This window comes from Barbus barbus (genome assembly GCF_936440315.1).
Source record: "Barbus barbus genome assembly, chromosome: 36".
NCBI lineage: Eukaryota > Metazoa > Chordata > Actinopteri > Cypriniformes > Cyprinidae > Barbus > Barbus barbus.
The window spans coordinates 22,516,878-22,542,384 of NC_136714.1; the positions used below are offsets into that span (position 1 = coordinate 22,516,878).

Sequence of the window (25,507 nt, forward strand, 5' to 3'; positions counted from 1 at the left end):
AGCCCTAGGATACAGCTACAACCAGAAACTAGCAATAAATTCAATTTTCTACCTATTTGTTTTATTAACATCTACACCTACCCTAAACCTACACCTTACAATAATGCAAAAACATTTATTTTAAAAGAATATATACAGATCATATCAGATATAAGCTGTAGAATCAATAGATAATGCTTTAAAAAGACTACATGTGACCTTACATGTTCAAGACTCTATCGCTATATATTATCAACAATATAAACTTCACAAGTTTCAATGTGACTGCACTGATAGAGCAAGAGCATTTCTTTTATTTGTCATCTTTCATGGACAAGTACTTTCTTCAGTGTAAATGCGTTTCCTCATTCTTCAATCTCTTATCCTTTAGCAAAAGAGTTTTGAATCTCGCTGGGTCTCTCGCGATAAGTGAATCATACTTGCTCTGTGTTGAGAGGCATGTGATTGGCTGTTCGCCACTGATGTCACACATTCATGTGCATGCACTCCCCTACTCAGGATCAAAACCTAGCCTGGGACAAAGTAAGTTGATGATCAGCATCACGGTACCAACAAAGCCAGATTGGAGTGGTTTGGTTTTGTCAACTCAAAACTAATCCTGTAACTGAATTTGTTCAACTACCATCATGGTACAAGTCCCCGATCTCACAAGTTCCTGTATATTCAATAAACTTCTTATTTACGTCGACAGTTTTACAGTGAGAGGATCCGTGAGCATGCAGGAAAAAAATCTGGCGTTTATGGCAAGCCGTTTTTACTTTTATTTATTCTCAGGATATGAATTCTTGATATCAACAATTCAGTTTTTACTAGATAAATATCACCATAGGCTGCCATTCAGAATCAATTGTTGATATCAAACATTAATTTATTACTAGTTGAAATTCCAATTTCACATATCAGAAATACAATTCTTACTAGTAAAAATGTATATTCTTGATATCAACAATTTAATTGTCACTAGTGACAGTTAATTTCTAATATCTGAAAATGTATTTCTGATATCAACAATTTAATTGTCACAATGTGACTATGTTCATTATTGATATCAGAAATACATTTTCAGATATTAGAAATTAACTGTCACTAGTGACAATTAAATTGTTGATATCAAGAATATACATTTTTACTAGTAAGAATTGTATTTTTGATGTGTAATTGTAATTTAATTCTAAGAAATTAATTCTTGATATCAACAACTGATTTTGAATGGCAGCCTATGGTGACATTTAACTAGTACATACAACTACAGATATCAACAATTTAATTCTTGATATCAAGAATTGGTATTTTAACTAGTGAAAATTGAATTGCTGATATCAAGAATTAACATTGTTACTAGTGGAAATGTAATAGCCATTATTACTAGTAGAAATCTAATTCCTGATATCAAGAATTAACATTTTAACGAGTAAAAACTGGATTGTTGATTATCAAGAATTCATATCCTGAAAATAAATAAGTCAAAACGGCTTGCCATAGGCGTTTAGAGGTGAGGGAACGCAATGGCCAATCACAGGTGTTCAAGGAATCAACATATGTCTGTGATTGGCTGCATTACTCAGTGCTACGAAAACACGTTGTAAATAGTCTTCTGACGCTTTCCAGAGTGCGCAAACAAATGCAAACTGCAGCCTTTACCAAATCTGTTTCACCAATATCCTATTATTACAGTTTTAACTAAGGGTGCTTTTGACTGCATGAGAAAATTAATGTGTGGCGTGAGAGCATGAGAAAAGTGTCTATTGTATGACTCTGTAGCCCTCATGTGTCCACCAACACATACAGTATGCATTTGTCACTCTTTTGGGGGGGGGGTTACAGCTCCATTATCTACTTCAGATGTTCAATATCAGCTCAGATTTGCTGTCCTTGTATAGAGAGATATATATATATATATATATATATATATATATTTATTTATTCTGTGTTCATGTTTTTTGAGGGCCTGACTAAATTCAATCTTGAAGGGGACCGACAGCACCAGGATGATTTGGTTCAGGGCCCCTTGTATTGTTTTTGATTAGCTTATGTGCCTCCACATTTATCCACAATATCATCACTATATAGCTGTATTAATGTAGTGGAGTTATCTGAGCTTATAAGACTCATAGGAATGTTAACTGATAAGAAAATGTTATTTTCCGGAAACATGCTCTCAGCTTTTTGGAGCACAAAACAGCATTGCATTCTTTTGATGCAATGTCAAGTTAATACAGAAAACATGACAGCTTGTTTTAAGCATCAAATATTTTGTTTATTGTTTGAATCTTAGAATCATATTCACTGCTAGAATGCCTACATGATTCTCTAGTCGGGTTGGTAGTGCTCATTTCTTCTGGACACCAGGGAAGCTGGCAAAGACGGTAGTCCAGTAGTAAACCGAACGCGTTCTCAACATTTGCTTCACACTGTTCCTGTTTATCTTGTTGTTGATATCCAGGTACTTATGGCCACTGCCGGCAAACTCAGGCCAGGTTACAGGAACACTGGACTCACCTTTGTTAGGGTCACTGTGAGGGAGAAAGAAAGACAGAAAATGAGGGAAGTGACATATAGCTATCAGCATGCACCACAAGTGGCACCAGGGTTATTATAGTTAATTAAAAAATACAATTATTGTCGTTACTTGAAATAAAATGAACGTTAAAGCAGTAGTTCAACCAAAAATAAAAATAGCTGAAAATTTACTCTGGCCATCCAGGATGTAGATGAGTTTGTTTCTTCATAAGAACAGTGTTGTAATGCTAAATTTCTCCAAATCTGTTCTGATAAAAAATAACAAACTCATTTACTTTTTGAATTGCCTGAGTGTGAGTAGTTTCATTTTTGGGTGAACTATTCCCTTAACTCAAATATAATAAAATATATATACAAAAAAACAACATATTACATTTCAGCTAGTTGTCATATTATATTATCAGCTAGCATTTTTATTTAGTTTAACTTGATGTACTAAAATAACTGAAAAATGAACAAAAACTATAGAGACAAAAGAACAGTACACAACAAAATTACTAAATCATTAACAGAAACGAAATAAAAAAATTATAAAAAAAAATGTATTAAAAAAATTATTTAAATTAATAAAATTAAAAACAACTATAATAGTACCTCGATATTAAAATAACTGACTGGCACCATATGGGATTGCACAAAAATAGACAAGCCTAGTACCACAGTTCTCTCTCTCTCTTTCTCTCTCTCTATATATAGTAGTTTCTACACATTTTAGTGGAACAAGGTGAAGTACTTTAATACTGTAGTATTATAAAACATTTTAATGTTTATATACCCAGTTTGAGCAAAATTGGTCCAGTAGGAAATCATGTATTTGGCGACGTCACGATGGCGAGGAAAGTAGCCCAGAGGAGTGCTGAGAGGCTTGCCAAACACATACTGAAGGTCATCAGCGTGATCGGCACCCATCCAGAGTGGGAAGACAGGCATGCGAGAGGGCTCAGTGAACAGGTACGAGTAGGTTCTTCCAGATCTAATAAGAAAGGTTGTTTTTAAGGTTTGTACTGTTCAGTTTCATTTTAGGTCAGTAAATAAGATGAGATCAACTTACTTGGCATGGTCAGAGTGGAGGTACAGGGTCGCTTGGGTTGGCACCAGGAAGATGTAGTCCGTCTCCATATCCACAACAGTTTTCTTAATGTCCTTATCATTAGGGTTACTACCCCAGTTGACTGTGTACTCCTCATATGTTGCGATACCAGCATCTACTCCTCTAGATTCAGACAGAGCAATCGAGAGCTCCCTGACATCCTTCCTGTTAGAAATCAATAGCCGTTTTTGGAAATCATGTTGTTGTTTTTTACATTTGGACCATTAAAGGCCCCATGAAATGACTTCACAGGTGTTTTCATATTGTTCTTTTATATTTTCGAATTTCATTTATTCCTTAAAAGTTAACTCTTTAATGTAGTACACTTACACAGGGGTGGACACCAGTGCGTTGTTGATTGATGGGATGTCAAGGGTGGCAAAGATGTGGCCGTCCATGTCATTGACTCCAGCGATGTAATCAATGTCAGCAGCATTCCCAAAAAGGGTTTCAGGCTCGTCGGGGAGAAAATCACCATCGATGACCGGGGACAGAGCCAAATTGTGTACAATGGGTTCTGGAAAAGATTGTCAGATTTGATATTTCGACTTAACATTGCATTTACTATGGTTTTAAAGAAAGAGTTCACCCAAAAAAATTTCAAACCCTTTTTTACTTGAGTTATTCCCCGAAAATACTGGCTTCCCCGTTCCTTGTAATTGCATAGAAAAGAGTGACTAGTCGTGCAGGTTTGGAACATGAGGGTGAGTAAATTCATTTGAATTGCTTTAAGAAGCTTTTTTTAAAGGGCTAAAAATGCACTCTGAATTTTCTTACGAGAAGGAGATGTACTGAACTTCACACTCCCAGCAAGAGTTACAATTTTTGGATCTGTCCTCCTCAGACAAGCCACCATCCCGCTATCAGTAGGACATCCTACCTTTTTTGCGATCTAAATGTGCACAAAAAATAATTAACCCATGTAGTTTTAATGAAATAATTGTATTTATTGTAGACACAAACCAAGTTGTGATGCCTATACATCAACTATTAACTTAACCAAAAACATTGAAATGTCAGTCTGTATGTGAAACAGAACAGATGACTTCACTAAGTCAACACTAGCAAGTGTACACTAAAGTATTTTGCAAAAAGCTGGGAATGAGAGTAAACAAACCCCATAGGATTTTGTGACCACTTTATAAAAAATGCTAGTACTGTACACGGTGTACCAATTCTGTTTTATGAGTAAAAATGAAGCTCACCTCCTCAGCATACTGTCGTGGATTTCTGTTGACAGCCCAGGGACAGAGAGCAACACCACTCTGTGAGATAGCTCTGCGGATCAGGCCTTTGTTTTTAGGGGAAAGAATCTGTGCAGGATGGGACACACACACAGAAATTAGAAACTATATTACTGAGAACCTCTCATGGTTTTCATACTAATAAATTACACACTTATGTAAACCTGTTGCCATAAGATTTAGTGAAAACATTAAAGACTCAGTCATTTAAATGTAATACATTTTTCTTTTTAATGCAGCACCTGGAAGTTGACGCTGGCTCCTCCTGCTGACTCCCCAAAGATGGTGATGTTGTCTGGGTTGCCACCAAAATTCCTGATGTTTCTGTGTACCCAGGAGATAGCGGCGTGCTGATCCCACAGGCCGTAGTTTCCTGTCGAGCAGGACATGGTCAGTTCATCATTTAAATACTACAATCTATCAATCCATATATACATACACAAATACAGCAGGGTCCAAAACTTTGAATGGAGTTTAAAGCTAAAAAGGAACATTCTGGCCAGGTTCTCTTGAAAATATTAGAAAACATTTTTCCAGTAACGTTAATAGAACATTCATTCAGAGTTATCTGGTCTTTAATCATGTATAAGGCTAGGTGATATGGCCAAAAATATTACCACGATATTTATTTACCATTAATGGGGAAGTACAACCCAAATTCCGGAAATGTTGGGAAGTTTTTTTAAATTTGAATAAAATGAAAACTAAAAGACTTTCAAATCACATGAGCCAATATTTTATTCGCAATAGACCATAGATAACAAATGTTTAAACGGAGACATTTTACACTTTTATCCACTATATGAGCTCATTTCAAATTTGATGCCTGCTACAGGTCTCAAAAAAGTTGGCACGGGGGCAGCAAAGGGCTGAAAAAGCAAGACATTTTGAAAAGATTCAGCTGGGAGAACATCTAGCAACTAATTAAGTTAAATTACATCATATCTGTAACATTAGCTATAAAAGGGAAGTCTCAGAGAAGCAGAGTCTCTCAGAAGTAAAGATGGGCAGAGGCTCTCCAATCTGTGAAAGAGTGCGTAAAACGATTGAGGAATACTTTAAAAACAATGTTCCTCAACGTCAAATTGTAAATTATTTGCAAATTTCATCATCTACAGTGCATAACATCATCAAAAGTTTCAGAGAAACTGGAGAAATCTCTGTGTGTAAGGGACAAGGCCGAAGACCTTTGTTGGATGCCCGTGGTCTTCGGGCCCTCAGACGACACTGCATCACTCATCGGCATGATTCTGTCATTGACATTACTAAATGGGCCCAGGAATACTTCCAGAAACCCCTGTCGGTAAACACAATCCGCCGTGCCATCTGCAGATGCCAAATAAAGCTCTATAATGCAAAAAGGAAGCCATGTGTGAACATGGTCCAGAAGCGCCGTCATGTCCTGTGGGCCAAGGCTCATTTAAAATGGACTGTTTCAAAGTGTTCTATGGTCAGTCGAGTCCAAATTTGACATTTTTGTTGGAAATCATGGACGCCATGTCCTCCGGGCTAAAGAGGAGGGAGACCTTCCAGCATGTCATCAGCATTCAGTTCAAAAGCCAGCATCTGATGGTATGGGGGTGCATATGTGCATACGGTATGGGCAGCTTGCATGTTTTGGAAGGCACTATGAATACTGAAAGGTATATAAAGGTTTTAGATCAACATTTGTTCCCCTCCTGACAATGTCTATTTCAGGGAAGGCCTTGTGTATTTCAACAGGACAATGCAAGACCACATACTGCAGCTATTAAAACAGCGTGGCTTCGTAGTAGAAGAGGTGCTGAACTGGCCTGCCTGCAGTCCAGATCTTTTTCACCTGAATTCCAACACCAAAACTCCAGAAACTCATAACCTCGATGCCCAGACGTCTTCAAACTGTTTTGAAAATAAGAGGAGATGCTACACCATGGTAAACATGCCCTCGTCCCAACTATTTTGAGACCTGTAGCAGGCATCAAATTTGAAATGAGCTCATTTTGTGCATAAAATTGTACAATTTCTCTGTTTAAATATTTATGTTATGTTATCTATGTTCTATTGTGAATAAAATATTGGCACATGTGATTTGAAATTCTTTTAGTTTTCATTTTATTCAAATTTAAAAAACGTAATTCGAGTTGTACTTTCGACGTGTTTGTTAGACCTTGAGAATAAATATAAACTTAACTTTGTTTGTTCACAATTAAACTTCACAGAGTAATCGTAATTCGTTTAATTAGGAACCCATTAAATCCATTTTCTCCCTAAATTATTTTCGCTACGCAAAAGATTTGCATGCTCGTGACTCTTTAGCTCCGCCCACGGCACGCCTCCAGGAGCTCGACTGTTTTCAGACTCTTTGGAGACAAGAAGGATGCAGTACTACTCTGTAGGTACTCAAGATTAACATGAAATTGGTAGAAACTGTGTGGATTATGTCCGCTTTAAATGCTTTTACTTTTTTTTGTTATGGTAGGCCTACTGTGTTCCTCCTGGAAACTGCGTTTGCTCACAAAAGCACACAAAAACACTGAAATACAGTTTTTCCTCTGACCTAATATTATTTCCATCACACAACCTTTGACAAACATTTTGCAAGAAAAAGCAAAGCACTGAAAAGTAAGTGTTCCTCCCATCTTTTTTTTTTTTCTTTCCAATATTTGTTGGACTTTTATGAAATCTTTTACACAGTTTCTTACCAGGTGCGTCAGCATCTCCGCTGCTGAGGAATCCCAGGGATCCGACACGGTAGTTGAATGTCACCACAATGACATTTCCTCTGTCTGCGATCTCCTGTCCGTCGTACAGGTAGTTGTTCAAGAAGTTTGCACCCTGACCACCACCAAGCAGAAAGCCACCACCATAGATGAACACCATAACAGACAGATTTGTAGACACTGCAAAGGAAGAAGGTGTCAACTGTCAAGCCACACGGGGTAAATTCATTCATTTGACACCAGATCTGTAACTAAATTATTCTTAAAGGGCTAGTTCACCCATCAGACATTGTCAAAACACACTGGACCCAACTGACTAATTGTATGGACAAAAATGTTCAAGAGTGAGCAAATGATGACAGGATTGTAATTTTTGAGTGTACTGTCCCTTTAATGTATTTTTTTAAATATTTTTTTTATCTTGTGAATTGGAACACATTTGCATTACCAGTTCTGCCCTGAGGAACCCAGATGTTCAGGTAGAGACAGTCTTCACTGCCCACAACATCAGTAGCAAGAAGATTGAGCTGCAAGCACCTCTTTTGGTAGTCGGTGGCTTTCAGAACACCTGTGCAGGTAGAGTCAACAGCAGTGCACAGTCAATACACATTTATTTTAGACCCTAGCTGTGCCTGAAAACATCTAAACAGACAGGTGTACTCACCGTCCCAGCCTGGGTGAGGAACGGGCTTCTGTAATCTGCCAGGTGGAGCGGCGAAGGGGATTCCCTTGAACACGTCCATATAGCGGAAGAGTCCAACACTGTGACTCTTTCCCTGTACCATCCCTCCCTCGGTGTACACCGATCCCAACTGCAATACGTTCACAGTTCAGTATTGGTAGAAACTGCATTACAGCCTATTTAGCATTTTAGCTATTTTCTGCCAAATTTTACAAAATGCTTTTCACTGTCTCCACTGCTTTTTTGTAACCAACAAAAGGTGGTGATGAAAGAAAAAAAATAATTAAGATGGGAGGAAAAATTATATTTTAATACAGTTACATTCTCTTTTACATTAAAAACTTAATGCAAAGTTTCTCAGAAGAATGCAAAAACATTAAAATATAATTTTTCCTTCCATTTCATAATTTTCCCCCATTATCATCTCTTTAGGGGCCCTGTGCTAAAAGTTCAAATAGATATAATTTTAAGTAAGAGTTATTTAGTAATATAATTTTTCACAATAGCTTCATTATTACACTACTCTACTACATAAACATAGTGAACTGTTAAACATGCAGAACACTTACAGAAGCTGCATTTGCTGTGCCCAGGATGAGGGCAACAGAGATGAAAACTCCCAGCATCGCCATCATCAGTCGCTGCAAGTGTGGCATTGAAGGGAGTTCTGCCGCTTTTATAAACAGGCCAAATCATATCTCTCTTAGAAGGCGTGCCAAAACCGTATCTTAAAAGTACACAGTCCCTGTATTAACTGGACAACATGTGTGCAGCTGTGGTAAACTCTCATGGACAATTTGTGTGGTGTTCATTAGAAGTTTTTTGTAATCTTAATGACACACATTTTTCCATTACAGAGAGATATTTATGAATGGTAAAAAAATATTTATGCCATTTTAAAGAAAATCAATTCACCATCTGCCAAAATGACTAGTCGCATTTATTTGCTGATTCATTTTTAAAATTCAGTTTACGTACAAACTCACCTTAAAGTCTTGGCTACAAAATAAATAAATAAAACCTGATACACAACACAACAGTCTTGGGTCTAGTTCTTAAAGTCTTTTGGGTGGATTGAGCTGCAACAATAAAATGTCACAATATAAAAACAACACAAACATCCATTACTATTTAATACATATTATTTTTACAGGCCTATTTTATATTTATATAACACATATTATTGTATATTTAATAATAAACAATGCATTATGTAGTGTGTTTTACCTGGCCGGTTGGCTCCGATGTGTTGTTGGAATGGATCGGTCCAGAGTTGAGGCACCATCTCTCTTATGCAATATTTACTGTTTATCGTTAGGTGTGTGTAATCAAATTTAATCAATTTATGACACTCGAGATACTAGCACCATGTACCATGTTGAGCTGAAACAATTAAGCAGCATATGAAACAAGTAGTGATCAACCTGGCATCCACCCCATTAGTAAAAGATTGGGCCATAAACACTATCTCTGTGCAATGACAGACACGAGGATGCAACATATGCCACAAAACAGCTGCATTATTGATCTCAGTCAGGATGGAAATTAGTGTTTCTGTTCTTGAAGTGACCAGACAACCATCTGGCTCCAAAAAAAAAAAACAGTCAACAGAGAGGTATTTCAGTTTCAGATTTGCGTCTGCGCAGCACAGTTTAGATTGTCTCGCATGCTGGAGAGAGGAGATGTGAAGAGTGTGACAATGTTGGGTATGTAACAACTGGCAAAATGTTAAATAAAACTGCGCAGGTGAGGTAAAATCACATCACTGGAAATGTCTTACAGTTTTATTTCTCATTTTTTCAGCAGTCAAAGTGTCATGGGATTCCTCATTGATCAATAACACAAAAGTGATATATAAAACACATTTTTAAATCAAAATGTGGGGAAGAACTTCATGAAACAACACAGGACGCGTAAATGTTGGTTGACGTTGTACGTATGCATCAAAATAAGTTGAATGTAACGTATAACTTATGAGTCCGTTTTGGACTTTCTGCACGAGAGCGGCCTCTGGCTTCGAGTATGAATGAAACATACAGCGCATGAGAGTGTTCAGCGCTCTCAGCGGAATACGAATAAAACGTATCCAAAACGACGTGACTATCTTTTCTCTTTTAATTCAAATCTAGATTTACTCACATTGGCCCTGGAAAACTTCTATTTTAACGCACTTGACCGAGAAACGGTGCAGAGGAAGAGTTTAGATTGTATTAAGAGTCGGGGGGGCACCTCCTCCGCATATTGTACACCCACGCTACAGGGAGCCACCACAGAGGGACGAAAGAGCCACATGCGGCTCTGGAGCCGTGAGCTGCCGACCCCTGGGCTGATCACATGGGAGGACAGACTAGGATGTGAAAGAAGGAAGGGGACACAGGTCGCCATGATTTTGCCAAGTAAGACATGTTCCTGGATCAACATTACTGTCCAAAAATATACACTTAACCCAATCCCTACCCCTGAACTTACTCTTACCCATAATTTATTTGTAAAATCTGTGGGAAATGATAGCTGATTAACAAGGGTGAAGAAGCACCTAACCCTGATCGAAAGCCTGAAACTGAAATTTCCTTAAAAGTTATCCCTCAATTCTGATTGGTTGATTGGAATGTTGCTCCAGGAACATGTTGCTCCAAAGACACATGCTCCAAAGATAGCGAGTGTAATGGTACAGGCCAGGTACACAGAGCGACAGAGAGTGGCAGGGGAGCCGGATTTAAATGCATGCACGTTGGTATAGGTAATGATAGGAAGACACTGCATTGTTGCATCATCGGTCCCTTCAGATAGAGGCTTTCAAAATCAGGACAAATAATCATAGAGAGGAGAAATCGCATCAGCCCATCCAAGCTGAGGCATCTGATATTTCTGAATGCCAACCTGCACGAAAGACTAAAGTTTCTTAATACTTTTGCCTTTATTTATTTGATTTGTTTGTTGTGGTTCTGTGTTCAATTGTTAGATTAAAGTTTTATTAAAATGTTAAATAATAGTAACTCTGTATTTTCTTTTTAAATTTTGTAACAAAAAATGCATAAAAATAAGGCTTTCATGAAAACACTGAATAAAATATTGCTTACCAACACACAAACCATTCACAATTGCTAAATTGAGCTAAAATAGAAAGAGCCGAGCCAAAAGAGCCAAATCTTTGAAAAGAGCCAAACTTCCCAGCAATAATCCACACTAGGAGCAACACGCCCGTGGATGAGCACAGACGTGACAGTGAGAACATCAGTGTATTCTCCGTGGCACCACTGATGTCACATAGGCCTACACTGTGACAATCAGTGTTCTCCATAAGACCTTCTTCTAATCTTAAAATTTAGATCTATATGCATAATAATCAAATAGATTTAGGCCTATCATTGATATCTCACAGCAAAACTCAGTTTTAACAAATGCATAATTTATCTTTATAGTAACCGATCTCTTCTCAGCTTTGCTGTTGCTTTATAAAATTTAAAGAATCATAAAAAACACCTTTAAGAGAAGATTGGAAAATGTTGCCTGGTCTGACGAGTCTCGATTTCTGCTGCGACATTCAGATGGTAGGGTCAGAATTTGGCGTAAAGAACATGAAAGCATGGATCCATCCTGCCTTGTCTCAACGGTTCAGGCTGGTGGTGGTGGTGTAATGGTGTGGGGGATATTTTCTTGGCACACTTTGGGCCCCTTAGTACCAATTGAGCATCGTTTAAACCCCACAGCCTACCTGAGTATTGTTGCTGACCATGTCCATCCCTTTATGACTACAGTGTACCCATCTTCTGATGGCTACTTCCAGCAGGATAATGCACCATGTCACAAAGCTCAAATCATCTCAGACTGGTTTCTTGAACATGACAATGAGGTCACTTTACTCAAATGGCCTCCACAGTCACCAGACCTCAATCCAATAGAGCACCTTTGGGACGTGGTGGAACGGGAGATTCGCATCATGGATGTGCAGCCGACAAATCTGCAGCAACTGCGTGATGCTATCATGTCAATATGGACCAAAATCTCTGAGGAATGTTTCCAACACCTTGTTGAATCTATGGCTCGAAGAATTAAGGCAGTTCTGAAGGCAAAAGGGGATCCAACCCGATTCTAGCAAGGTGTAGCTAATAAAGTGGCCAGTAATTGTATATATTTTACTTTGTGATATTTTCCAAATAGAGTAAGAATTGTAATTGCTTTGTCAAACCAAACCAGTATTGCAATCCATAAACAAGACCTTTGTATTTATTTGAGTAATTTATGAAAAACTACCAAAATTCCTTTTGGCCTCATTCTGACGGCACTCATTCACTGCAGAGGATCCATTGGCAAGCAAGCAATGTAATGGTTAACTTCTCCAAATCTGACCCTGTGATGAACTACATCATGGATGGCCTGAGTGTGAGTAAAGTTCCAGCAAATTTTCATTTTTGGTTGAACTATTCCTTTAATATTTGATCATCATATAATTTGTCATTATATCTAATTACATTTCTTTCTTTTTTTACATGAAAGAGCTGATTATTATTTTTTTTGACTGATGCTAGCGGCCAACTATGACAGGGGTCATGAAGGTTAAACGTGTCCACCAACACATACAGTATCACTTGTCATGTAAGTTGTCACCACAGTAATACACCAACACATAAGCATTAATCACTTTCAGGGTTAACTACTTTAGATGTTTAATATAAGCTCAGGTTTGCTGTCCTTGTAGATGTATTATATATTCTATGTCCATGGTTTTTTTTTTTTTAAGGGGACCGATAACACCAGGAGGAGTTATTGTTAATGGTTATGTGACCATGCCAAGGAACAGTCTCCACATTTATCCACAATATTACTATATCGGTTTTAATGTAGTGGAGTTTTCAGAGCTTATAAGAATCACAGAAATTGTTATTTTCAGTAAACTTTCTCTCAGCTTTTTGGAGCACAAAACAGCATTGCATTCTTTTGCTTTAATGGCAAGACAATACAGAAAATATGACAGCTTGTTTTGATCATAATATATTTTGTTTATTGTATGAATCTTAGAATCATATTCACTGCTAGAATGGCTACATGATTCTCTAATCAGTTTGGTAGTGCTCAGTTCTTCTAGACACCAGGAAAGCTGGCAAAGACGGTAGTCCAGTAGTAAACCAAACGCGTTCTCAACATTTGCTTCACACTGTCCCTGTTTATCTTGTTGTTGATATCCAGGTACTTATGGCCACTGCTGGCAAACTCAGGCCAGGTTACAGGAACACTGGACTCACCTTTGTTGGGGTCACTGTGAGGGAGAAAGAGAGACAGAAAATGATGGAAGTTATAAATGACATATAGGGTTAATATAGTTAACTAAATCTTACTTGAAATAAAAGTAACGTTAAAGGAATAGTTCACCCAAAATCCATCCAAGTTGTAAATGAGTTTATTTCTTTATCTGAACAGATTTGGAGAAATTTAGCATCACATCACTTGCTCACCAATGGATACTTCTGGCCAACATACCAGTCAATAATCTATTTTTTGCTGCATACTTCTCTCCTCATTCAGACAAGTATTATGGATAGAGGCCTGAAGCAATTATTTGAAGTTAAAAACGTCTTAATGATGAAATTGTTTTTACAAACACGCAGCATTTCTCTTCTGAAGACATTAATTGATGGACTGGAGTTATATGGATTACTTTTGGATACTTGTAATATTTTTATCAGCCATTTGTACTGTGATGCTAAATTTCTCCAAATCTGTTCTGATGAAGAAACAAACTCATCTACATCTTGAATGGCTTAAGGGAGAGTAAATTAACATTTTTGGCTGAACTATTCCTGAAATCTTGTACTTTCATGTACTAAAACAACCAAAACTGAAATAATTATAAAAACTATATAGACCCATTTAATATGATGAAGTATTATAATATTGTAAGTATTTTAATCTTTAAATACCCAGTTTGAGCAAAATTGGTCCAGTAGGAAATCATGTATTTGGCGACGTCACGATGGCGAGGAAAGTAGCCCAGAGGAGTGCTGAAAGGCTTGCCAAACACATACTGAAGGTCATCAGCGTGATCGGCACCCATCCAGAGTGGGAAGACAGGCATGCGAGAGGGCTCAGTGAACAGGTACGAGTAGGTTCTTCCAGATCTAATAAGAAAGGTTGTTTTTAAGGTTTATACTGTTCAGTTTTATTTTAGGTCAGTAAATAAGATGAGATCAACTTACTTGGCATGGTCAGAGTGGAGGTACAGGGTCGCTTGGGTTGGCACCAGGAAGATGTAGTCCGTCTCCATGTCCACAACAGTTTTCTTAATGTCCGTATCACTAGGTTTACTACCCCAGTTGACTGTGTACTCCTCATAAGTTGCGATGCCAGCATCTACTCCTCTAGATTCAGACAGAGCAATCGAGAGCTCCCTGACCTCCTCCCTGTTAGAAATCAATAGTAGTTTTGAAATCATGACCATAAAGGCCCCTGTCAGTGCCGTTCAAAACGTTTGGGATCAGTATGATATTTAAAAAATAAATCAATACTTTTATTCAGCAAGAATGCATAACATTGATCAGAAGTGACAGCAAAGACATTTATAATGACTTTTCTAAAAACAAATGCTGTTCTTATGAACTTCCTAATATACTTTTATTCAGCGAGGATGCACTAATTATAATGTTACAAAAGATTTCTATTTTTAATAAATGCTGTTCTTTTGAAATTCCTGTTCAAAGAATCCTGAAAAAAATGGATCACTTTTTCCACAATAATATTATAAAAAATATTAATTTATTTGATCAAATATATGCAGGCTTGGTGAGTAAAATAGTTAAATGTAAAATGTTAAAAACAACAACAAAGATTTTACTGACGGCAAGCATTTGATCGGTAGTGTATGTTAAAGATATTTAAAAAAACAGGCAAAAAATTAAGGCCTTCTGAAGAAAAGCAATGCATTTGTGTAAGAAAAATATTCATGTTTTTATATACAGTAATATCTAGCTTCCGCTAACTGTCGTACGCACGTTCACTAGAGAGTGGCGTTCCAGGTTCAGAAGGCCTTTATTGATTCCCCGAGCCATGTGGAGTATGATGGATGGATGCACTTTTTAGGCTTCAAAATCCCGACCACCATTCAATCCTATTATAAAGTTTGTAAGGGCCAGGGCGTTTTTTAACATTATTGTCATTGCATTCATCTGAAAGAGGAAAGTCATATACACCTAGGATGGCTTGAGGGTGAGTAAATGATGAGGTAATTTAAAGTTTTGGGTGAACTATCCCTTTAAATGTTTCACTTTTTATTAGATATATGTATTTTCTTAAAGGGTTAGTTCACCCCAAAATGAAAAAATTCTGTCATTAATTACTTACTGTTATGTCGTTCCAAACCTGTAAGACCTCCGAGAATACTTTTTGTGTGCAAAGAAAACAAAAATAATTTATTTAACAATTCTTCTCTCCTGACTTCTGTCTTCCGCAAGAGTACACAAGAACGTAATCAATGTAAAGAATGCGTATGCGTTGACATCAGTTGAGCCACTGATGTCACATGGACTGTTTTACTGATGTCCTTACTACGTTTCTGGATCTGGGAATATTACAGTTGCGTTGCTGTCTATGGGAGGGTCAGAAAGATCTCAGATTCCATCAAAAATATCTGAATTTGAATTCCGAAGATTAACAAAGGTCTTACGGGTTTGGAACGACATGAGGGTGAGTAATTAATGACAGAATTTTCATTTTGGGGTGAACTAACCCTTTAAGTGCAGAGTTTACAGACATAAAGCATACAGTATGTTTAAAATAATACTAAATATATATTGTGGCCAGAAAAAAAAACTGTCTGTATAGGCCTTCTTAAACTTTAAGTTAATAGTACACTAGCATATACAGTGCCCTCCAAAAGTATTGGAACAATAAGGCCAATTCCTTTATTTTTGCTGTAGACTGAAAACATTTGGGCTTGATATCAATAGATGAATATGAGATGAGAGATTAACATTTCAGCTTTTATTTACAGGTATTTTCATCTGGATCTGATACACAACTTAGAAGATAGCACCTTTTGTTTGAACCCACCCATTTTTCATGCGACCAATCATCATGCTAGCAGACATAAACAAAAGCCATAAAAGCCTCTTTCTGATTTTATGGGGTCGTTAAAAATTCAGATGACTGTTTAATGTAGTACACTTACACAGGGGTGGACACCAGTGCGTTGTTGATTGATGGGATGTCAAGGGTGGCAAAGATGTGGCCGTCCATGTCATTGACTCCAGCGATGTAATCAATGTCAGCGGCATTCCCAAAAAGGGTTTCAGGCTCAGCGGGGACGAAGTCCCCATCGATGACGGGCGACAGAGCCAAATTGTGTACAATGGGATCTGGAAAAGATGGTCAGATTTGATATTTCGACTTTGCATTGCATTTACTGTGGTTTCGAGCCAGAGTTATAATAGCTAAAACTAAAGCAAAAAAATGAGTTTGATTGCTTGATATAAAATAAACGTTAGCTGAAATAAAATAATGTGAGCGGACGTTTAGCCATATTAAAGGGATAGTTCACCCAAAAATGAAAATTGTATCATCGTTGACTCCTCTTCAGTGAGTAAATTAATGTTAATTTTGGTTGAACTATTGCTTTAAAAACATGTAAAGGGCTAAAAATGCACAAGCAGTCACTCTAAATTTTCTTACGAGAAGGAGATGTACTGAAGTTCACACTCCCAGCAAGAGTTACAGCCTTTGGATCTGTCCTCCTCAGACAAGCCACCATCCCGCTATCAGTAGGACATCCTACCTTTTTTGCGATCTAAAGGTGTGCAAAAAAGAATTTACCCATATAGCTTTAAAGAAATAATTGTATGAATTGTAGACATAAACCAAGTTGTGATATCAATACATTAATTATTAACTAACAAAAAACACTGAAATGTCATTCGGTATGTGAAACAGAACAGATGACTTCACTAAGTAAACACTAGCAAGTGTACACTAAAGTATCATGCAAAAGGCTGGGAATGAGAGTAAACAAATTCCATAGGATTTTGCGACCACCTTATATCAAATGCTAGCACTGTACGCAATGTCTGTTTTTGTACTTGGCAATGTGGGACATTCATGAAGGTGAAGCTCACCTCTTCAGCATACTGTCGTGGATTTCTGTTGACAGCCCAGGGACAGAGAGCAACACCACTCTGTGAGATAGCTCTGCGGATCAGGCCCTTGTTTTTAGGAGAAAGAATCTGTGCAAGATGGGACACAGAAATCAGAAACTATATTAGTGAGAACATGCTCACTCTGCAGCCATAGCAACACACAAAGATTTAAAATGTAATACCTAAGCATGCAAGTAAAAAAAAAAAAAAAATTATGCAGTACCTGAAAGTTGACGCTGGCGGCTCCTGCTGACTCCCCAAAGATGGTGATGTTGTCTGGATTGCCACCAAAATTCCTGATGTTTCTGTGTACCCAGGAGATAGCGGCGTGCTGATCCCACAGGCCGTAGTTTCCTGTCGAGCAAGATATGCTCAGGTCATCATTTAAATGATAAAAAATGGAATGCTACCTTAACATTCACGATCAAGAATTGTTTTTAAACATTTAAAAAAAACTGGTTGTTTTGAACATTCAGAGAACATTTTTTAGAATTTAATGGGAAGCTTAGCTTGTGCGATGGAATTAATGAGGCAGGAGAAAAACTTTCAGTGCTTTGAAGATTTTCCGTAAAATGCAATACTTAAAATCAATAAAAAAAAATAGATTGGAGGAAAAATTATATTTCAATGTTTTTTTTTCGTTCTCTAGCAAAACTATTTGCTAGAGACATTGTAGTTGGCGCAGCCGTAGCTCTGGTCAAACGCTTCAGGACGCGCAGACGGGGGAAGCGAGCCGGCGCGCTTGTGAAGCTTCGTCAGCGTGGATTTAGAATGCCGTTGCCTAGCATCCATCTAGCGAATCTCCGCTCTCTACAAAACAGACAAACTTCTTCTGCTCTCCCGGACAAACAAGGACTTTTCAAACTCTGCTGCTCACGGAAACCTGGCTGAATGGTGACATACTGGACAGCTTACTACATCTGGCTAACTTCCAGCTGATCAGATCAGAGCAGATCGCGATGCAGGATCAACAGGTAAATCGCGTGGCGGCGGGACATGCTTTTAAATCAATGAGAGGTGGTGTACAGATGTAACTGTGTTAAAGAAGATGTGCTGTTCTGATCTAGAAACGCTCTTCATTAACTGCAAGCCGTTCTATTCGCCGCGGGAGACTTGTTTGTTCATTCTTGTGAGTGTCTACATTCCACTGCATGCGAACGCGAGATCAGCTTTACAGAAACTCGCTGATCTGATCATAGACACAGAACAACAACACCCAGACTCTGTTTTAATAATTCTCAGGGACTTTAATAAAGCAAATCTCTCCCGCGAACTGCCAAAATACAGACAGCACATCACATGTCCCACTAGAGAGAGTAATATATTGGATCACTGTTGCACAGCGATAAAGGACGCATATCACTCTGTCCCACGAGCTTCTCTGATCACGGTTTGGTTCATCTCATACCGACCTACAGGCAGAAACTTAAATCTGCAAAACCTGTATTAAGAACTGTTAAAAGATGGACTAATGAAAAGAGCGAGATTTACAAGCCTGTTTCTCTCTCACTGATTGGACTGTTTTTGAAGCTGCTGATGATCTGGACGGGCTCACAGAGACTGTAACATCTTATATAAATTTCTGTGAGGATATGTGCATTCCTACCAAGACTCATCTAACTTACAACAACGACAAAGCATTGTTCACGGCAAAACTCAGACAGCTCCGTCAGGCCAAAGAAGATGCTTACAGAAAGGGGGATAAAGTCTTGTATAAACAGGCCAAATACACACTGGAAAAGGAGATCAGAGTGGCAAAGAGGAATTATTCTGGCAAGCTAAGGAACATATTATCTTCCAGTGATTCTGCTTCAGTGTGGAAAGGTATGAAAGATATCATCAGTTACAAGACACCATCCCCCAGCACTTTGGAGAATCAACTGGCAGACGACCTGAATTCTTCTGCAGGTTTGAAAAAAAACACCCCACCCACACCCACTCTGAACCTCTTCACACAACCATTCACACCTCCAGCAACCCCCTTCTCCCCCACACCTGCAAGTCAGATCAGTGATGATGACGTGCGCCTTCAGGTAGGCTACATTCATAATCATGTGAAACTTTTTTTGGGTGTTGAGGTTAATAACGTGTTTTAATATCATTAATAATTTCACCACCACCAACGCATATAATATGAATTTCGATGTTCACTTAAGAAAGTTAGCCATGGTTTTTTTAACATAAAAAAAAAAAGAAAAAGTCATGGTTATTGTAACCATGGTAACCGCAAATTAACCATGGCTTTGTTACTTCAAATAATAATATACAAAGAAGTATTAAGATAATATTTTTGTGATTATAAAATCAAACCTAAGCCAACAACAACCTTTAAAATTACTTAAAATGCATTATATAAAAACAACGAGGCAACCCTGCTGAAAAACATTAGAACCATCACAAATAAATCACAAATACCATTACAAAAATTACAAACCATCAACTGTTAACCATTAAAACCATTAAAAAATGGTTTTCTGTAGTGTGTTTTGGGAAATGTTCCACTAGGATTTATCGGTTTTAACAAGCCACCAATAGAAGGTGACCAATTACCAGTAGAGACCCACAGGGTCCATTACAGTTTTCATTAAAACCAATACAAGTCCCATTATAACCAGTAAAACCATTACAAATTTTGTGATGGTGTATTGTTTTTTTTTTTATTATTACATGCTATTACAAATGTCTGCAAAGGGAGCCAAATGGCCTGGTAATTGCTGCTGTTACACTTACAGGACTATCAAATCCTTGTTTAATAGGCTATTGACCAAACATTTAATTCAAATACCCACTTAATCTTTAATCTTTGGCCACCGTTTTGCTATAGATGACACAGGCTTTATAATTTCTTCAACAAAAAAAACATGGACATCACAACCCTTACAAAAATTAACCATGGTTTTCGTAGTAAAACTTCTTTTGCGTGATTTCTAAATGCTTGAGACCATAAAATCAATCAGACAACTGTATTAATAAAATAATAGCCATAGGTAACTGTCTAGAACTACAATTGTAATTTGTAAATAATACAATTTAATTACAAGTTATTTATTTATTTACTTTTATATTTTATTAAAGTTCTATTTTGACCCCAACAATTCTGACCATGTGTGTATATTTGTATTCGACTCTTATTCAAATGAAATCTTTTACAGTTTCTTACCAGGTGCGTCAGCATCTCCGCTGCTGAGGAATCCCAGGGATCCGACACGGTAGTTGAATGTCACCACAATGACATTTCCTCTGTCTGCGATCTCCTGTCCGTCGTACAGGTAGTTGTCCAAGAAGTTTGCACCCTGACCAGCACCAAGCAGAAAGCCACCACCATAGATGAACACCATAACAGGCAGATTTGTAGACACTGCAAAGGAGGTGTCAAGCCACATGGGGTAAATTCATTCATTTGACACCAGATTTGTAACTAAATTAGGGATAGTTCACCCATCAAACTCCAAAATTCTCCCATCAAACACAACACTGTCAAACAACATTGGAGCCAATTGACTTCAAATGTTCTTTTTTGTCCGTCAGAAGTTTGGAATGGCATAAGAGTGAGTAAATAATGACAGGATTGTAATTTGAGTGAACTATCCTTTAACTTACATTTCGTGTTGGCTTGTGATTTTAGAGCAAGTTTGCATTACCAGTATTGCCCTGAGGAACCCAGATGTTCAGGTAGAGACAGTCTTCACTGCCCACAACATCAGTAGCAAGAAGATTGAGCTGCAAGCATCTCTTTCTGTAGTCGGTGGCTTTCAGAACACCTGTGCAGGTAGAGTCAACAGCAGTGCACGGTCAATACACTCACTTATTTCAGACCCTAGCTGTGCCTGAAAACATCTAAACAGACAGGTGTACTCACCGTCCCAGCCTGGGTGAGGAACGGGCTTCTGTAATCTACCAGGTGGAGCGGCGAAGGGGATTCCCTTGAACACGTCCATATAGCGGAAGAGTCCAACACTGTGACTCTTTCCCTGTACCATCCCTCCCTCGGTGTACACAGATCCCAACTGCAACATGTTCACAGTTTATTTTTGGTAGAAATTGCATTACAGTGTATTTAGCCATGTTCTGCAAAATTTTCATCTCTACTGCTTTTTGGTACTCAACTAAAAATTATGTCGTAAAAATAAGACCAAGTTACCAAGTTAAAATAAATATGATGGAAAAAAAATTGACATTGGAGGAAAATTCTGTGCTTTTACATTCTCTCACAAAACTGTTGTGCTCATTCACAATTTTTACGTTTCCATGAGAAACTTTATATTTGGTCACAAGGAACTGAAACTTTTGTGAATTAATGCTAAGTTGTGAAAAATTGTGAGGGAATGCTAACATTTTGCGAGTGGAGGCAGTGTTTCTTAGAATAATGCAAAGTCTTTCCATTTCATATTTTCACCCCATTATCATGTTTTAGGAGCCCTGTATTAAAAGTATAATACTTATTAATAACTTCTCTAATACATATGTAATGAACTGTTAAGCATTTACTTTACTGTTAAGCATAATATAACAAAGACCCATAGTGGGGAAGTCGTGGCCTAATGGTTAGAGAGTCGGACTCGTAATCGAAAGGTTGCGAGTTCGAGCCCCCGGCCGGCAGGAATTGTAGGTGGGGGGAGGGAATGTCCAGCGCTCTCTCCACCCTCAATACCACGACTGAGGTGCCCTTGAGCAAGGCACCGAACCCCCAATTGCTCCCCGGGCGCTGCAGCATGGCTGCCCACTGCTCCGGGTGTGTGTTCACGGTGTGTGTGTGTGTGTGTGTGTGTGGATTTGTTCACTACTCACTGCTGTGTGTGTGCACTTGGATGGGTTAAACGCAGAGCACCAATTTCGAGTATGGGTCACCATACTTGACAATACGTCACGACTTTAACTTTATTTATAAAAATATATATTATAAATATAGGAAATACAATTGTTAAAAGATGTATATCACAAACACAAAAACAGAATCTAAAGGCATAACAAATGACAATTTCCGTATCATTTTTAGGTAAAAATATGCAAAATACTTAAAAAAAAAAAAAAAAAAAAAAAAGAGGCAAGAATACCCTTTAGGCTTTGGCCACATTACTTTTCAGTGATGGATAGTTTACACCGGTTCATAATATGTATATTTATTGGACTGCATAGGATAAATAGTCCGATCTTTAAAAAGCATCGATATGAAGTCTTTCCATCCCAAAGTCTTGCATAACTATTATACTATCAAATACCCCCCCCCCCCCCCCCCCCAAATTAACATCCATGTGGTTATAAAATCAATCTGATATTAAATTTCATCAATTTCATATCATGACTTACAGAAGCTGCATTTGCTGTGCCCAGGATGAGGGCAGCAGAGATGAAAACTCCCAGCATCTCCATCATCAGTCGCTGCAAGTGTGGCATTGAAGGGAGTTCTGCCGCTTTTATAAACAGCCAAATCATATCTCTTTTTCAAGGTGCGCCAAAGCCATATCTTTAAAGTACACAGTCCCTGTATTAATGTATTAACTGGACAACATATGTGCAGTTTTGTTAAACTCACATGGAAAATTAGTGTGGAGTTCATTTGAAGTTTTTTTTTGTAATCTCAAAAACACAGATTTTTCCATTACAAAGGAATATTTATGAAAGGTAAAAAAATATTTGTGCCATCTTGCAGGATAATTCCACAAAGACTTTTGTTAATCAATGCAATTTTGAAGAAATTAAGTCCAGAGATGCAAACAGGTAAGGGGGGAAAACGGTGAGAACTGGGGGCATGTTCCACAATGGATTTAAAAAAAAAAAATATATATATATTTGTTAGATCTAAAATAGATATTTGTTTTACATGTTCATTTGTAGTTACTAAGGTATTTTTACAAATATTTTTTATTACCTTATATTTCCAAAACTGTTATTTTTCACAAAAAACAAAATCACATCTTGTTGCAACATTTTACAAAAAACAAGATTGAATATATTTGGTCAAAATCCCATGTTATAAAAGATGAAGTGCTATGCAGTTTATTTAAGACAATATTAGCTGATTAGACGGCAATGCTGGCCTAAAATCCATAATGTTTATGCACATCTCCACATCTCAGACCTTAAATAATTAACATATTACCTTTTTTAGACAGTTTGTTGAAGAGTAAAGAAAATACTATACAAAACTTACTAGCACTTGCCCACGTGGTTATCAGTCTTACTTTTCCAATACAAATAAGACCAGTCCACCTTTTCATAACTGAATATAAAAAGTTATGGCCAGTCTGCAACCGGCCCCAGTTCTTTATTTACCCATAATTCTTAATTATTTTGCAGTTAACATGTCTCTTTTCTTCTGCACCTATGTTTTTCTGACTGTGCTGACCCAATGAGCATTTCTCTGTCCAATGGTCATGCCTTAACTTTGCAAATTCTTGTATTGCATTAATATTGCATCCTTCTCATGGACATTTAATAATTTTTGACTTTTAGTCGGAGTTGAATCTCTTTTTTGGCTCATTTTCTGTAAAAGAAAACCTGCCTAATAATCATATTTTTCACTTCCAGCCTTCATGGACAATTATATATCACTTATAAATGATTAAATTCAAAATGAATAGCAGTTAAGATTGATGTGGTTTGGAATTGGTAAAATGTTCTTGAAAAAAAAAAAAAAAATCAGAATATCAACTTTATATTTAAAGTAATAATAAATATTTATATGTACAGTCATGGCCAAAAATATCGTCGCCCTTGGTAAATATGATCAAAGGCGGCTGTGAAAATGAATTTGCATTGTTAATCCTTTTGATATTTTACTTCCTTTTGAAATTCACAAAAATCTAACCCTTCATTGGATAATAAGAATTTAAAATGGGGGGAAATCTCATTATGAAATGTTTAACCTCAAATACACATTGGACACAATTATTGGCACCCCTAGAAATTCTTATGAGTAAAATATCTCTGAAGTATATTCCCATTCATATTCACAATTTTGAGCACTCCAAGGTGATGAGCATGAAATTATCCAACCATGGCTTCCTGTTTCACAGAAATATAAATAGGAGGGAAAACAAAGCCCAAATTCCCTTAATCATCTATCACAATGAGAGAAAACAAAGAATATATTTCTGATGTGCAGCAAAAGATAATTGAGCTTCACAAATTAGTGAAGTGGCTTGTTTTTGAGGGTTTCAAGAATTATCCTAACTCATCCAAAAACAAACTCCAGCATATTCAGTTATCAGACACGACTAGAACTTCAAATGGGACTGGCTTCTATGGTCAGATGAAACTAAAAAATGAGCTTTTTAGCAGCAAACACTCAAGATGGGTTTGGTGAACAGGGATAAAAAAGTACCCCATGTGTACAATGAAATATAATGCTGTATTTTTGATGTTGTGGGCCTATATTTCTGCTAGAGGTCCTGGACATCTTGTTTAGACACATGGCATCATGGATTCTATCAAATACCAACAGATAAAAAAAAAATCAATAATTGACTCCTTATAATGGGCTATGTTTGGATCTTCCAACCGGACAATAATCCAAACACAAACCTGAGCACAAATCCAAGCTTCTGCTGGCCATTCCAGTCCTCTGACCTGAACCCTGTAGAAAATGAGTGAGGTGAACTGAAGACATGGAGCTGGGAATCTAAAGGGTCTGGAGTGATTCTGGATGAAGGAATGGTCTCTGATCTCTTGTCAGATGTTCTCTAACCTCATCAGGCATTATAGGAGAAAATTTAGAGCTGTTAAACGGGCAAATGGAGGTTTCAAAAAGTATTGAATAAAAGGGTGCTGTTAATTGTGGCCAATGTGTATTAGAGAAAAACATTTATTTCATAATGATATTTCCCCCCATTTTAAATTCTAATTATCCAAAGAAAGGTTAGATTTTTGTGACTTTTTTAAATAAAAGATCAAAAGGATAAAAAATGCAGATTAATTTTCACAGCCTCCTTTGATCATATTTACCAAGGGTGCCGATATTTTTGGCCATGACTGTATGTGTGTGTGTGTGTATATGTGTGTGTGTATGTGTGTGTATGTATGCGTATATATATATATATATATATATATATATATATATATATATATATATATATATAAACGCTTAAGTCATAACTTCTCTCTTATTACTGTATGTCGAGAGCTTTTTTGAAGAATTTACTCACATTCAG

The 25,507-nt window shown here is 37.3% G+C and overlaps 2 protein-coding genes across 2 annotated transcripts; both read right to left on the reverse strand.

Annotated features, from left to right (window-relative positions):
* Positions 1 to 2,243: 2,243 nt before the first annotated feature.
* Positions 2,244 to 8,880, reverse strand: LOC306855545 (bile salt-activated lipase-like). Its single transcript, XM_079394306.1, has 11 exons — positions 8,805 to 8,880; positions 8,218 to 8,365; positions 8,002 to 8,121; positions 7,536 to 7,733; positions 5,097 to 5,227; positions 4,816 to 4,923; positions 4,388 to 4,502; positions 3,941 to 4,127; positions 3,572 to 3,775; positions 3,296 to 3,493; positions 2,244 to 2,513 (listed from the first exon to the last, which is right to left on the reverse strand). The coding sequence occupies exons 1-11, from the start codon at positions 8,868 to 8,870 to the stop codon at positions 2,330 to 2,332; spliced, it is 1,659 nt and encodes a 552-aa protein (XP_079250432.1). The 5' UTR covers positions 8,871 to 8,880; the 3' UTR covers positions 2,244 to 2,329.
* Positions 8,881 to 13,218: 4,338 nt separating this feature from the next.
* LOC306856028 (bile salt-activated lipase-like) lies at positions 13,219 to 22,730 on the reverse strand (the record flags this gene model as incomplete). Its single annotated transcript, XM_079394994.1, has 11 exons — positions 13,219 to 13,492; positions 14,154 to 14,351; positions 14,430 to 14,633; positions 16,397 to 16,583; positions 16,897 to 17,011; positions 17,337 to 17,444; positions 17,581 to 17,711; positions 20,518 to 20,715; positions 20,999 to 21,118; positions 21,217 to 21,364; positions 22,665 to 22,730. The coding sequence occupies 11 exons, from the start codon at positions 22,728 to 22,730 to the stop codon at positions 13,318 to 13,320; spliced, it is 1,650 nt and encodes a 549-aa protein (XP_079251120.1). The 3' UTR covers positions 13,219 to 13,317.
* Positions 22,731 to 25,507: the final 2,777 nt, after the last annotated feature.

Bases quoted from the DNA above. Each gene is read 5' to 3' on its own strand.
- LOC306855545 (XM_079394306.1), bottom strand. From the start codon at position 8,870: ATGATGGCGATGCTGGGAGTTTTCATCTCTGTTGCCCTCATCCTGGGC. The intron at 4,924-5,096 runs GTGCTGCATTAA...CATCCTGCACAG, and splicing joins GAGCCAGCGTCAACTTCCAG to ATTCTTTCCCCTAAAAACAA. The intron at 4,128-4,387 runs GTAAGAAAATTC...AATCTTTTCCAG, and splicing joins GTTCAGTACATCTCCTTCTC to AACCCATTGTACACAATTTG.